The sequence below is a fragment of the Xyrauchen texanus genome, chromosome 34 (genome assembly GCF_025860055.1).
Source record: "Xyrauchen texanus isolate HMW12.3.18 chromosome 34, RBS_HiC_50CHRs, whole genome shotgun sequence".
In the NCBI taxonomy this organism is placed as follows: Eukaryota; Metazoa; Chordata; class Actinopteri; order Cypriniformes; family Catostomidae; genus Xyrauchen; species Xyrauchen texanus.
Window position 1 is genome coordinate 15,035,297 of NC_068309.1, and position 15,764 is coordinate 15,051,060.

Consider the following 15,764-nt stretch of genomic DNA (forward strand, 5'->3'; position numbering starts at 1 on the left):
CTTTAAGAGACTTCCATTCTGTATAAAGTAAGTTGTCATTTACTTGGAACTTGCAATGGAACCTTTGAACAACTAACTTGAAAAACAACAATAAAACCCATTTCCAAGCTCCTTGATTAATGTTTTGCTTCAACTTTAATACTAAAATGTAGTTTCAACAGTGAATCTATTGTTCTCTTTTCTTCTGTATGCTCTGCTTCTATCAGCTCCTTTACTATGGTCTGTCACGCTGTTGCAAGAAGCCAAAGTGTGAGAAGCTGTCTTTGAACAGCATATAAAAGCAGGCCAGAGCCAGTTGTTTTACATGTCAGACATGGCAAATGCATCCAGAATATATGGAGCATTAGCTGCTGGCCTGCTCCCAGTCATGGCAACACTCATAAAAGCCAAATGTGCATGTGTGCAATGCATGTGAAAATGACACAATGAAAGTTCCACATTCCCAACAAGATTGATATTTCATAAATCAACACTGTCAGTAAATGATGCACTACTCTCTGGAAATTTACGAGATAGTCTTGAAAGGTTTATTGTGAAGTTATAGACTTGAGCAAACTAGATGTTGGTGACACTATTATGCATCATAAAGCAGATCTGACTCCAAAATCTGACTGGAAAAGCTGTGATGGAATCTGTTATAACTACACCTGTGAGTGTACATTCTATATTAAATAATATAGACTATTTATTTTATCTGTCATATTGCCACAAACTTCCTACATTCAGTTACAGTAAGGATTAAGAAATATATTACTTGGTGGAAGAATGCTTTCTGATAATTATAAATTTTTTATATATATTTTAACTTTTTTTTTTTTTTCATATTACTGTTGCTGCTATTTCACATGTTAAATCACACCAAATGTGTTTGAGTCTGTTTGCACTGTTTTTCCAATAGTTTTTTTATATGTAACATGTGGCACTGTTTGTTCAGCGTCTCACAGAGGAGCGCCATTTTTTCGATGCTGTATCAGGTTAAAAATAACGTCAAATTTTAAAAGCGACACCTGCATTTTGTTACATTCCTTCGGTCATTTGGTGTAAACGAAACCTTAAGCCCCGTTCACACCGCAAACTACATTGTTGCTCGGTGTGGCTAGAATCTGTGTCGCTGGTGGACGTTCTTACTGCTGTCACTTATGTTCCCTGTCAAAAGCTACACTTAATGCTGTGCTTGATTCATCTGGGAACATCATTTAGGAGTGGCAGTATTCCCACGTGCACATTGAAGTCACCCAGCATCACTATGGCGTTCCCTAATGGGGCCCTATTCAGGACTCCATTCAGGGTCTCCAAGAAGGCCGAATACTCCAAACTGCTGTTCTGTGCATATGCACAGACAACAGTCAGAGTTTTCCACCCCACAACCTGTAGGCGTAGGGAGGCGACCCTCTCGTCTACCTGTGTAAACTCCAACGCAGCGGCGCTCAGCCGGGGATTCCTGTCCCCTGGAATTTCCTGGTACACTTTGAGGCAAAATGAGAAAGGTACTTACCGTCTTTCACCAGGGCAATCTAATATACCATGAGGCATTGCAAATTATGTAATTAACCTTCCTATGGTATTCTGTAATCTTAGACCAAAATTTTATAAAATTGGTTTCCATTATCTGAGCAGTACAAGACTTGGTGACTTTTTCTCCATTCGTCATCAGAACATTTTATTAATCTGTAAAATACAATTAATAAATCAGCCACAATGCAGAAAAAAATACAGACAGAAATTACAGGGTGAAACTCTAAACCATTTTCAGGACAAAATATACACACCCGCTCACACACAAAAAAAAAATTAACTGGTGAAACTGTAACTGCTTTTATTTATTTATTTATTTTTAAAATCAGTCATAATGCTAAACACGTACACTAAGAAATAAAGGGGTGAGATGATAACACACTCACAATCCAGAACACACACACACACACAGAACCAGGGCATCAACAAGTGGAGCTCTACAGCTACCTTTGGTCATTGTTGGCATTACAAGTCATCTATTTTCCAACTGATGACTGCAATCTGACACACATTTTTACTATAGAAAGTTTGAAATTGCAAAATGTTTACCTTGATTCTTCTATTTTACAGTATAGTCATACTGAATTTTCAGAATTTTGCTGTTCATTTCTGTTCCATGATGTTCATTTTCTTGTCATTATATGAATTTGTGTTATAACATTTTTCTTTTTAAATAAATTGTTGGTAGAAAAATGCTTATTCTGTCTTCTCTTTTTAAGACCATGGTCAGGCTTGATTGCAAGCATAGGGACAATAACTGCAAAAACTGTTACTTCAAATCAATTTTAAAATGTTAAACTTTGACAAATAATAGTTTGATCATGTCTAAATATACATCCAAATGCAAATCTTGTGATATAATATAAAATTAGGTTACAACAAGCCATCACAATACACAGTAGGTGGCTACAGCAATCTACTGGATGAATCTGGCTTGACATGGTTTTAAGTCATGTTCTTTATATTTTGTTCATCTGATGGCAGCAATCTGCCTCCAATTTATGTCACATTCTCATATTTTCTTTTCCCAAACATTTGCTTATTTGTATATGCAAATGAATGGTAAAATTTAGAAATGTACATGTAAATGAGCTCAAAATAGCATAAAATCCCAAAAGAAATGCATAATTGTATTGTTATACTTTAGGGAAGAAGAAATGGTATCATTATCATCATCATCAAAAAATACAGAATAATAATAATAATAAAAGGTTACACATCTGACCCTTCTTTGAACACCAAAGGGAGGTGGCATTTTTTAATACCATAGGAGGGCTGAAAAAAACCAAAAACAATGGGAATATATAAAACTAATGATTTTAGAAATACCCCTGGTTGGACGCTATTTTTCCATTGAGAAAGCTGATCTTCAGAAAGCTTACAGCATCTCTGCTTGAGAGTGGCAACAGGTGATGGCACACGCTCTATCTCTCTGTCCCTCTCTCTCTCTCTCTCTCACACACACACACAGTTGTGTTTCCATGTTTTATGGGGACTTTCCATAGACATAATGGTTTTTATACTGTACAAACTTTATATTCTATCCCCTAAACCTACCCTACCCCTAAACCTAACCCTCACAGAAAACTTTCTGCATTTTTACATTTTCAAAAAACATAATTTAGTTTGATTTATAAGCTGTTTTCCTCATGGGGACCGACAAAATGTCCCCACAAGGTCAAAAATTTCGGGTTTTACTATCCTTATGGGGACATTTGGTCCCCACAAAGTGATAAATACACGCCCACACACACACATCCATCCTTGTTTATTCAATAACTTAATAGAAACATCACAAGCCCTGATACTATTTCTGAAGTGCCATTTTTGAATTACTGTCTTGGACGTGTCATGTAAGAAAGTAATTCCATAAACAAATACGTTTTTTATGACCGTACTTGTTTTTTTTAAAAAAAATGTTTTTTTACTGAACTGTTTTATATAAGCAAAGTCACACTCGCAATTGTGCTACATCTGGCCCTACATCAGCACTGCTGTGATTACCTACAGCACACGTTGGTATAACTAGCAGAAGGCAAGAACAAAGATGTTCTATGTGAATACTCGGCTAATGGGGAGTTGGGAGGTCTTTGTTATTTTCTCACCTGACCAGCTGTCATACTTTGTTTCATAAGATCTGGATAGTGTGAGGAAACAAACAAATGTTTCATGGAGATAATAACCTGCCTACGACATATGCCATATTAATATAGATTCATGACAGGCAAGGCTTAATGTCATGATTTAATTTAGAATATTCTTGTGTAATTCCTCCGAGACATAAGGAACAAAGGCCCAAATTCCGAAATATCAGCTGAAATAAAAAGAGAAAACAGACCAAATTCCAGAAGAATCCCTTTGAGGGTTAAGTTTGCTGCCGCTCAATTTGGATCTTAGAAATGCTTGTTCCGTTGGGAGCTATATTAACTGCGTGCATATAAAAATGCACATGTGATTGCTGGTAATGAACTCGCATGGTTTCAGTCGTCTTCTTGTTGTTGTGCGCCAAATGGCCTGCCTTTGTTTATTTGTTACAGTGACTGGGAAAAGGTACTGGGAGAAAATGCAAGGCTTGTTTTCTATTGAAATTGTTGTCCATTTATGTGTTAACATTCTGGTTATCATAATAAAAGATAAAGTAACAGGCTTTGTTACAGAATATCAATAAGCAATGAAATACTCTCTCAAATGGATTTAATACACGTGTCGCAAATGTACCTGAGTGATAGGCCAAACATTTGGAGAGATGGATGGGGCAGAACCACACAGCACAGTTGACAAATGAATGAGTTAATTGGTGTATCATTGTCAGCTGTGTGGTTAAACAGGTAAAATCATTTAGTTTGAAGGGTTGCATGGTAGTCACATTAACATGGAGGAAAGACTCACCGCAGAAATCATTCATTAGTGTGGTCTGTCTCACAGGGTGGGAACAGTCCCATCCAACATTGGGACCCTGACTGTAGAGCTTAGCAGTAATGGGCCTCTCATGTGCAGGACCAAAGAAATGACCTACTGTAGCCTATATATCACACACAGAGCAATTGTGTTTGTAACAACATTTGAATTGCATAGTGCTCTGATGCTGCAACATCACACTCATTGTTAAAGCCTATGGTTTACTGCAGTTAAATTGGGTAAAATTATAGTCTGCTTTGAAACATTTTTTATGAGCATCATCTGCCCCACTGCTTTAAAACCAGGGTTGAGTCACAACATGGTATATTTGCACACTTGTAGTACAGCATTCTTAAACATATAACCTTTATTTTTAGTCTTAGGTCATGCTCATGTCAAGAAGAATGACCATCACAATCTGCATGTCCCCTTTGAGGCAACTGGGGTTAGAAATGAGCTCCATCAACTGGTAAAAAAGTGGTAAGGCAGGAGGTGGTAGTTTATTTAATATGCAAATAGAAAATGCAGTGATGTAATGCATAAATCAAAATATTACTGTTTTTATGTAATTCAAAATAATAAATGATAAAATGGGGTTCAAAAGCCCAAGTCTACACCTAGAAATGCATTTTAGGACTGAACATTTGTAAACAAAGAAAACAAAGATTCTGGACTATTTCTAGGTCACTAATCAAATAAACATATTTGAGACATTGAGCATGTTAACTCCATTGTAAGCTTCCATTGCACACAATATCCTCTTTAGGAACATTCTTAAATCATGCTGGGAAAAAAATAAATAAATAAAAATAAATATATATATATATATACAGTGCCGTCTTCATGATGCTCTCTGTGCTTTAAACGGACCTCTGAAACTATCACAGAGCAGGTGCATTTATACAGAGACTTGATTACACACAGGTGGATTCTATTTATCATCATTATAGAATGATAATATCAGCTGAAATAAAAAGAGAAAACAGACCAAATTCCAGAAGAATCCCTTTGAGGGTTAAGTTTGCTGCCGCTCAATTTGGATCTTAGAAATGCCTGTTCCGTTGGGAGCTATATTAACTGCTATATTAAATGGTACACTGTTACACTGAATAAAATACCATTTAGGTCAACATTGGATCATTCAGAGATCCTCACTGAACTTCTGGAGAGAGTTTGCTGCACTGAAAGTAAAGGGGCTGAATAATTTTGCACGCCCAAATTTTCAGTTTTTTATTTGTTAAAAAAGTTTGAAATATCCAATAAATTTCGTTCCACTTCATGATTGTGTCCCACTTGTTGTTGATTCTTCACAAAAAATTACAGTTTTATATCTTTATGTTTGAAGCCTGAAATGTGGCAAAAGGTCGAAAAGTTCAAGGGGGCCGAATACTTTCGCAAGGCACTGTATATATATATATATATATATATATATATATATATATATATATATATATATATATATATATATACACACACACATATAGTACTGTATGTACAGTTGTCCTCCAGTGGATATATTGTATATATATATATATATATATATATATATATATATATATATATATATATACACATACACACACACACACATATATATAATGCACTCAGACTGTATATAACTACGCAGAATGAAAAAAAGCAAGGAAAATAAAACTAAACTAAAAGGAACACAAAAAAAGACAAAAGAGGCAATGCACAGCTATAGCACACATACATAAACAATTTGAGTCTATACTATCTATCATTTTTATACTGTAAACAACATATTATACAATATTGATAAGACTACCTACAACAATACAATTTGCTCAACAGCGACGTGGAGGGTAATTTTTCAGCCTGTTTCCCAGTAGTCCTCTTCTGCATAAGAAAATCTGAAAATGCATGTTGAATTTTCCAATAAAATTTCACTCAATATGCTGAGCCATATACTACTAATATAATTTGCAATGAAAAAACAATATTAAATTAGGAAAATGCAAAATAGAAGCATTTTCGCAAGTGGACTCAGGACTTTTGAACCACACTGTATGTAATTAAAAGCTTTTAAGCTCTTGAAACTGAATGAGAGAAAATTAAATTAAAAAGAAATCCCTGACCCCTTTGATCTTAAAAGTAACTTGAGGCTATAAAATGCTACATAACAAACAGTGATACATCACATGTATGGGAAAATGTAATAGGACCAACAAATATAATAACTTGAGGCGCTCCATCCAATCACCTTTTCTAAAGGACCAACTTGATAGGATCACTGACTGACATTGTGTATCAGCATTAGAACATCTTGAACACTGGATGAAATTCAACAACAAATAACAATTCTTCATAAAATTGGCTGATCCGTCAGGTTAGTACTGTATGTACAGTTGTCCTCCTGTGGTCTTTATGAACATGTTTCCATAAATAAAAAAAAACAGGAAACCACAGCCAGTGCCAGAATCAGTCTTAATAATACAGTTTCAAATAAGACACTGGATGTACATTGGATCTTGGAGATCAATTCCATCCAAAACATAAGCAGGAGGAATTAGCTGAAACACACTCTCTTTACAAAAGAGTTCTGGAATAAAATCTCTAATCTGTAATTGGTTTAAGGGCAAATGACTATTGATTACATTCTTTATGACTGTTAGACACAGTGATGTACAGTAATACAGATTGAGAGTGTCAGAATAATCAATTTATTCACATATAAATTGTTCTATGGTTGCCCTGCCAGGATATGTACGGCTCTGTTGCACTGATCACATTACCTGAGTATTACACTCCAAACTAATCTGATCCAATTAACTTTAACCTAAGCTTCAGGTTAATCATGGGGACATTCACTTGAGTAGATTAGATGTTACTTTTTCTAATAAGAGCTTTGATTATCTTTATGTTTGCTACCTATATGCTGTCCTCGGACCATATATAAAATTAGCAGAATGAAAAGAAAAGCAAGGAAATTAAAATAAAAAAGGAAAACAAAAAATACAAAGAGGCAATGCACAGCTATATCACACATACATAATCAATTTGAATGCATACCATCTGTCATTCTATTACTGTAAACAACATATTATACAATATTGATAAGACTACCTACGACAATACAATTTGCTCAACAGCTCTCAAGAAGATATGGAGGGTAATTCGTCTCTCTGTTTCCCATTAGTCCTTTGTCGTATATACAAGATAATTCACACTGTTGGTGGAAAAAGTTCCAAAATAGACTTTTTGGGTTTTTGTCCATATTTTGATCTCACATGCATTTACTTATGGGAGTTAGTCTTTGGAGAAATACAATGGACACACAGACACAGACAGGAAAAGAGATGTATAAAAATATGTAAAACCTTACAAAATGTGTTCTCGCATCAGTCAGTGTTCAACTTGGAAATGCTTCAGTTCACAGCGCACAACTGATATGTTTAAATGTCAACAAGTACCATCACCACCACCAAGTGAACTGCATTAACCTAGACTTACGTGTGCTAAGTTAAAAAACAACAACTTTTTTTTAAGTATAGAAATGAAATATCCTCTTCTTTCTTCTTCTTCTTCAAAAAAACAAAATATATTGAAAGATTTCTCATATACTAATGTTCTCATATTTTAACGTCTCTATTTTCCTTATTTCCTGATGATGAACCCTCATGACAGTTGCCATGGAAACAAGACCAGATGAATGGCTTGTCTTTTCATGGTGAGATGTGAGTGCAGTAGAGGCCAATCACCACTGTATCCGGAAGGCATATGGGTGAGCTATGCTTTGTCCGAAAAATACATAAATAACTACAACCCAGACTATGCAGTGCTCTTAGTAGCATTTTCATTTAACCTTTCCATGTAATTTCTGAGCTCTTTGGAGTCCCCAAGCTCGATGTCTGGGCAAACCCATTTGATGTCATTCTGACCAATGAGAAGTGGGCTTATGGATGGGCAGCCATTGCTGGGCTTGCTGTGGCTAAAAGTAGTGAACTTGACCCGTTTCCTTTTGGTGGTGGGTGAATTTAAGGACTCAATCTTGTGATCCCTCCCAGCGCAGCCAGAGTCAGATGAAGACCTATGGACCTGCCCCTGCACGCTTTTCTGAGATGAAAGACCATTAAGGAGCTGGCTACCTTCCTCCAGGCCCAATCCTGAGTCCATGGTGCCGCCAAGCTCCTCCTGGTCCAAACACAAACCTGCTTGGCTTTCCAACAGCTCTGCATCATGGCCTAACCAAACCCAGTCATGGGCATGAGCCATGGTCTCCTGGCCCTCCAAAGGGAGCTGTTTGTTGCTGTATTTAAGGGCATAAGAGATGCAATTTATTAGAAATACCAAAATGGCCAAGCAGAATACACCTAGCAGGGCATACATGCCTATCTCCAAGTCGCTGAGGCCACGCCGATTTTGCAGGAGGTCCTCCTCAGTGTTGCGTCCAGGGGGAAGGTCTGCTTGAGCTGGGAACTCTGAGAAATCAACTGGAGTATCACCAGCAGACAGCCTGTCACCGCTGGGTTTCCCAGAAATTGCAGTCTTGATGGTGGTCACTGCTCTGTTTATGATTCCAGCTTCCATGTCTGATATAGAGCCTCCATAATATGGGGCATTGGGCCTGTATCTCTTTTCTTTTACACTGTTTCCCATTTCCTCACTGCGGCCAAACTTTACATGGATGTTTGCATTGCCTGCAGCCAAAACTGTCCGCCGCTTGTTTTTTAGGCAGGACTCAAGGCCAAACATCTCCACTCGGACCAACATGCCTTGACCTTCACCTTTGGCCACTACCACTGGCCACCTCCAGGTGGAGTCTTTCTTCACTGACACCACCTGATCATCCAGAGAGGTGGCTGTGAGGACAAAATGTGCAGGGTTATAGAGGTCAAGAGGGGTCATGGAGCCATCACTGAAGTGCAGCCATGCACTGACAAGGGACTCCTGTGGGCGGAATGAAAACATGAGTGAACTTGAACATTAACTTCTTTTGCAGACCTAGAGGATGATTTCATAGCTCAGGAAACTCACTGCAGTTCTTTTTTAAATATTATTCAGATTTTTCTCCCAAAATTTCTTGAGGAGCAATAAAACATATTTTCAAAATATTGAGGATAGTATAGCTCAGATAATTTGGTCTTGGAAGAATTTGATGGTTTTAGTCTGATGAAGGCCTAGATGCTGAAACGCATTGGCAAAATAAAGTTTGAATTATTCTCTACTCAACAAGTTCTGCTGGATTTGCTTTTCAAATTTACACTTCTTTTTTCCAAGCACCTTGTTAATTTTGTGAAGTTGCACCAGAAAACTCTACAACAAGAATTTGATGAGAAATGTTTGACTTCATTATAGCTGCTTTTTCATTATCAGGTCAGTGCGAGCCAGAATATCAACTGATCAGCCAGAGCCAACAGCCTTGGACCTCGAGCTGTGAGATCAAAATCAATCTTCATTCTCATCATCAGGCCAATACCTCACAGCATTGCCCTAAAACCAACCCATAATATGCCGCCCTGGTGCCAACATCACACACCCCGCCCATTTTACAAGCAAGAGGGAATCTCAAGCTGAGGTATTACACTCTGAAGACTAGAGCCCTCGAAATGAAAACAGATTTGTACTGTTTATAAAATAAAAACATTTTATATTTATTTATATTTATAAAATAAAAATATTTTATTTTAATATTTTATATTAAAAGGAAACGAAAGCAAGAGGAAGAAGAAAAGAAAATACGAGACACTGGTAAGTGAGAATCTGTTACACTGAATAAAGGAGTAATGTCAAGGGGTGTAATTTGTTCCACCACGCATCAGAAAATGTGGTTGTCATTTGTCAGTTCAATTGTAACAACAGCTAGTTAATCAGTAGACTAGTTTACTCTGTCTAGAAATGTGTGATGCATAAACCATAGCTAGTATATATCTCTACATTTGTTTTTACAAATGTATAAAATGTTAACATAAGCTATGTTCTTTTTTGCCAATGGCTGTGCTGTGTATACAGAACCTTGCATAGTATAAGTTAGTTATGCCAAGCATTTAATTTCTCCCATTAGTAGCATAATTATTTGGTTGTCAATTGCTAACAACAACAATGCTAACAACAGTTACTTTGTCAGTAGACTAGGTTAGCTTGTTCTGTCGAAACTGTCACAGTAACAGATATAATATCTTCCAAAGATGTTACTATTGCATATTTGGAAGATATTATATCTGTTACTGTGACAGTTTCGACAGAACAAGCTAACCTAGTTGTTTTATATATCTATAAATCGTAAAAATGTTACAGTAAACAAAATGTTAACATAAGCTAAAGTGTTGTTGTTGCCATTAGCTGTTTGTGAATTATTTCATACAGATCTTAACCATTTGGTGTTTGTGGACTGTGCTTGCACGACGAAGAAGGTGCTTTGCTTAAATTTCTTTTTCCGCCTCAACAAGATGCCTCAACAGATGAAGGTAAAAAGAAGTTATTCTAAATTGACCTTGACTTGCTCTCCACTATACATATATTATTAGATTATTTGATTAAATATGGCCACACAGATATTTGTCTTTAAACATTGACTTACTTCTTATTTGTATACTTTTTATTTGTATACTCATTTATACATTATGAGTATTTTTTTTCTCTCCAGCAATATGAACTTCATGTCACGAGGAGGACCTTGAGGAAGACATGGCCAGTACATCCAGTGGCAGCACATCAGTTCCATTACATGGGGCAACAGCAATCCTTACCACCACCTCCTCCTCACCACCTCTAGACTTAACCACAGCAACTCCAAGCTCTGATAAAAAAATGTGCACTACGGTTTTGTAAGCAAATATGTATGTATTGTTTGTGTATTTGGAGTTATTTATATTATGTATGCAAAGTTTGCCTTTATTTATATTTTATGTATATTTTTCCATTGAAAAGAAAGCATTTTACAGAAAATAAAAGATTTGTTTGTATAATAATCTATGTGCATGGATTAATGATTAATGTGCCTTATGGGGGGTAGGGGTGGTTGTTTGTTGGGGGGTCAACAGGTCCCTTCTGCCTGGGGCCCCCAGAGTCTCTAGAAACTCAGTTTTTTCCCCCGCAGTGACAGCGGAGGCCATTAAAACATGACATGTGAACAACGCAATATTACAAAAACAAATACGATTAAACTAAGAACAAAACAAGTAAAAAACGTGTGTGAAAAAAACACTTTGGTGTGACGTCACTTCGTAGATTTCAATGTATTCTGCAGCGCTGACGCGACTCACGTGAAAGACCCTTAACGCATATAAATATCAGTCACTTTTGCACATTAATCATTGGTCTTCACAATCACAAAAGTGACCGATTATGGCTTCAAAACGGCGAATTTCTACGTAAGATGAGGAGATTATGATTATTATTTTATTCATGCATTTATTTATTTTGTGGAATTTGTTAATTTTCCATGGCACACCTGACAATGTTTCACGGCAACTAGTGTGCCGCACCACTGTGCTGCGGCAGTGGTTGGAAACACTGGTCTTTGAAAAACCACTTAGATATTAGAGAGATCTCATTTGTCATTTTTCTCTCCTGTGGGAAGGGTAATGAAATATTCCTAAAAACATGCATCTGTGAGTTCCAAACCTCTAATGCAGGACAGTTCAAATGCTTTAAAGTCACCAAAAACACATTTCAAAAAGAACAGATGTACCAATCAGCTGGAGACTCATTCAGTCTGCTTATTTTAAGTGTCAACATGGAGCAGAGAGGAAACCCCTGCCGATGCAAAGGATTAATGAAATCAGACTAATCAGAGAGGGTTTAAAATGTGAGATGACTTAGAATATGGGCAGCCCAGAGCAGCATGATCCACTATAAAAAAACACAACCCCTAATCAAAATGCGTCCCACATTAACTGACTTTTTGCCTATGATGACTGTGATTATAGTGATTGCTGCTGCTCATGGAAAAAGCAAGCCTACAGACCAAGAGCACATTTCTGAGAATGTATACAATATTGTGATCTGAGAACTAGCATTCAATTTTTAATAGAACTGGTTCAGTTAAGACTCCAAGTGTTAGAGGCAATAGTCAGGAGTCTGAACTGAATTTAACTATATCTAGACCAACAAGTAATCTGTTTATGAAAGAATGTTATTGTTTGCCATAGTATTACAATCAGTCTCCACTATAAATAATGGAATAGTCAAACCTATTAATTAGAAGGGGGTGTCCACATCCATTTTGCTACTTTGTACACTGTATACTAATCTAATATCGCCATCTAATAAGATTTTACACCTGATTAGTGTTGTGCATGGTCTCTTGTGTGGTAGCTGTGACGACGATGGCCCTGTTGCTTCCTGGGCTGAGTTGTAGGTCCAGTGAAAGGCCAGAGACCAGCTGCACACCCAGCTCAGTAATACTGACTTTATCATCCAGAACCCGGATCATCCTCTCAGCCAGAACCGAGTCTGACAACGGGGACATCACCTGGATAAGAACATAGTCTGACATGTAACATAACCTCAGCTAAATCACAAAAAAAAAAAAAAAAAAGTGAACATCCTCTATGCATTTAATATAAGCAGCAATTTAAATTAAGTTAGAACAAGTTCACCCTCCACCAAATGGTAGTATATGATGCACAGGCATGAAACATGATGAAAGACTTCCTATCCGGATCAATTAGTAGAAAACCAGCCACCTCCATATTTCAGAATTTATTGTCTAATAATGAAGTGTCAGAAGCCATTTACTTTCTGTCTGTAGGTAGGTCTTTAACTGTCACTAGTGTGCATGGTGCACACTTCCTTCTAACCATAATTTGCACATGGAGGTTCACTGGCAACAGTTTGTCAAACTACAATAAGATGCATCTATGTTATGTAAACAAACCATTCTTAAACAGTTTTTATATTCTGCTCTTCATCTCATCCTAATTTGCTATTTGACTTAATAGATTTATTAATTAGACATAAAATAAGAATAAGCAAGGGGAGCCTCAGGCGTTACCCAATATTACGTGAGATGCTGCTCCAGTGCTCTGATTTTATAAATAGGACTAGAAGATAAAAGTTGATGCCTGATAGATTTATTTAAAAACAGGTTATTTCAAATGTCTACTTTTGTACAGAAACAATTCTTGGTCTGTTTTAAAACCATAATTATTTTCCCTACTCTAATAGCAAGTTATTAGTCATTCAATTTACTCTTAATCAACTGCAAAAGCAGTTGGGTCTTTCTTTTCAAGTTTAATAGCACGCTTGCTCTATTGGCAAAATAGTGTAGACGATAGGTAATTTGACCGTGACTAAGTGGTGGGGTCAGGGATAGATCTTTCTCACAGCTTCAGTGATTTTTGATTTCAGGCCGTGAGTGCCAATCTCAGTCTATAGAGCTTCTCAAAGAGGCAGACTCTCCATACATACATCCCAGCCATTACTGGCCTTTTTATCTGATTTTAATTTCAGAAAATGGATCAAATCAAACCTCTCTCCACCTGTGCCAGAGGCTTATATATCTTTAGCAGTCAAATAGCTCTCTATTGGCACTGTCAGTTCAGCTTGCCACATGGCCATTGTGTAGGTGTATTTATTCAAGCATGTCTGTGTGAATGCATATGACATCTACATGGAAAAATGTGTGATTTTATCAGATTAAAAAAGACCAGCACTGAATTTGCAAGACCTGAAGAAAGGCAGCATACAGGAGCCACAAGAGAGAGGAGAGAGAGATACAGTAGTGTGCTGTCTAGCTAACATCTGACAGCATACACATGTCACATCACGACACAAACTAATTCACCTCTCAACCACACAGAGACAGACAAATGACAGCCCGGCATTTACAGTGAAACACAAGGGAACTGCAGCTTAGTCAGCTGTAACTGTCAGTTGTGTTCCTTATATTTGAGAAGCTCTGATAGTAGTGTGTTGAGGATTTTGCATAATTGCATAATTGGTTTTGTTTTATGGTAAATGAGGGAAGATAAAAGCACTCGAACCAAAACTAGACAAACTCACACACTTGATGTTTCTCACCTGGACTTTAGTGGTGCCAGTGTTAAGACCGATCAGGACCTGTTCCTTAGAGAGTCTGGCCACACGTTCATCCCCCACCCTTAATGAATCCCTCACCAGCTCCGTCACATCCACCTGCCAGTCACTTCCCAGGAGCCAGTCTGGTTGGCCCTGCCACTCCTCTGGCTCAGCCTCAAAGTGTGTGAGGACACGGACAGTGGTGCTCTGGTACTGTGGAACACAGCCCCGATCTTTCCTGGCTCCTTCATCAACATCATCCTCTCCAGTCTCAGACCTGCAGTAAAGAAAGAAGCCAAAACTAATTTTGTTCATGATCCATTTCATTCCTTACTTTATTCTTTCTAACTTCATCAGAAAATATTGGGAACTAGTTCCATTTTATTCTATTCTTCTGCACTATAGTAAATTAAACCTACTACTTTATTCTGTTGAATTTCATCAAAAAACATTGGGAATGCAGACTATTTTATTCTGTTCTATTCTACATTGTAAAAAATCCAACCCAATAATTTATTCTGTTTAATTTCATCAGAAAACTTTGGAAACTAGGACTATTTTATTAAAATCTGCAATAGCAAATTTTGGGCTAAATATGAAAGGTGAGAAGGGGAACAGAAATATTTGAAAATGCTATACTATATAACTATGCTAACATTTTTTTTATTTTTTATTTATCCTTTATTTAACCAGGAAAAAAAACCCATTGAGATTAAAAATCTCTTTTGCAAGGGAGACCTGGCCAAGATAGGCAGCAAAATTACATATGTACAAAGGCACACAAATGAAAGCCAATTATTGAGATGTAATCTCAATAAAAACATTGACATGTGAGGGAGTCCAACTCAAAGCATCTCATTTTCATCTTAAAAACACTCAATGGAATCAATTTACTAAGTTTTAAGTTGTTCTGCAGCAAATTCCATGTAAAGGGAGCAGAATAAACAAAGGCCTTTTTACCCAACACAGTACTGACATGTGGAACAGAAAACAAGACAACAGCCTGAGAACGGAGACCAGATCTTTTTTTCATAAGAAGTGAACATAAATAGGATGGGAGCACACCAAGAATAGCCTTATATATAAATGTATACCAATGACAATGCCTCCGTGTGGCCAGAGCAGACCACCCTACACGAGAATACAGCTCACAGTGGTGTGTGCGAGCTTTACAATTAGTAATAAATCTCAGCGATGCATGATAGACTGCATCAATCATGAGAAGGCATTGAGCAGATGAATGCATATATAATATATCACCATAATATACAGGTGAAACTCGAAAAATTAGAATATCGTGCAAAAGTTCATTAATTTCAGTAATTCAACTTAAAAGGTGAAACTAATATATTATATAGACTCATTAC

At 36.9% G+C, this 15,764-nt stretch overlaps 1 protein-coding gene across 1 annotated transcript in view; it reads right to left on the bottom strand.

Annotated features, from left to right (window-relative positions):
- Window positions 1-8,205: 8,205 nt before the first annotated feature.
- Window positions 8,206-15,764, bottom strand: part of LOC127627360 (transmembrane protein 132C-like) — a 172,700-nt gene continuing 165,141 nt past the window's right edge. The window contains exons 7-9 of the mRNA XM_052103702.1: window positions 14,401-14,674; window positions 12,659-12,850; window positions 8,206-9,324 (exon numbers count right to left, since the gene is read on the bottom strand). Of these exons, the coding sequence (XP_051959662.1) occupies window positions 8,206-9,324; window positions 12,659-12,850; window positions 14,401-14,674 (1,585 nt within the window). The remainder of the gene's footprint in view (window positions 9,325-12,658; window positions 12,851-14,400; window positions 14,675-15,764) is intronic.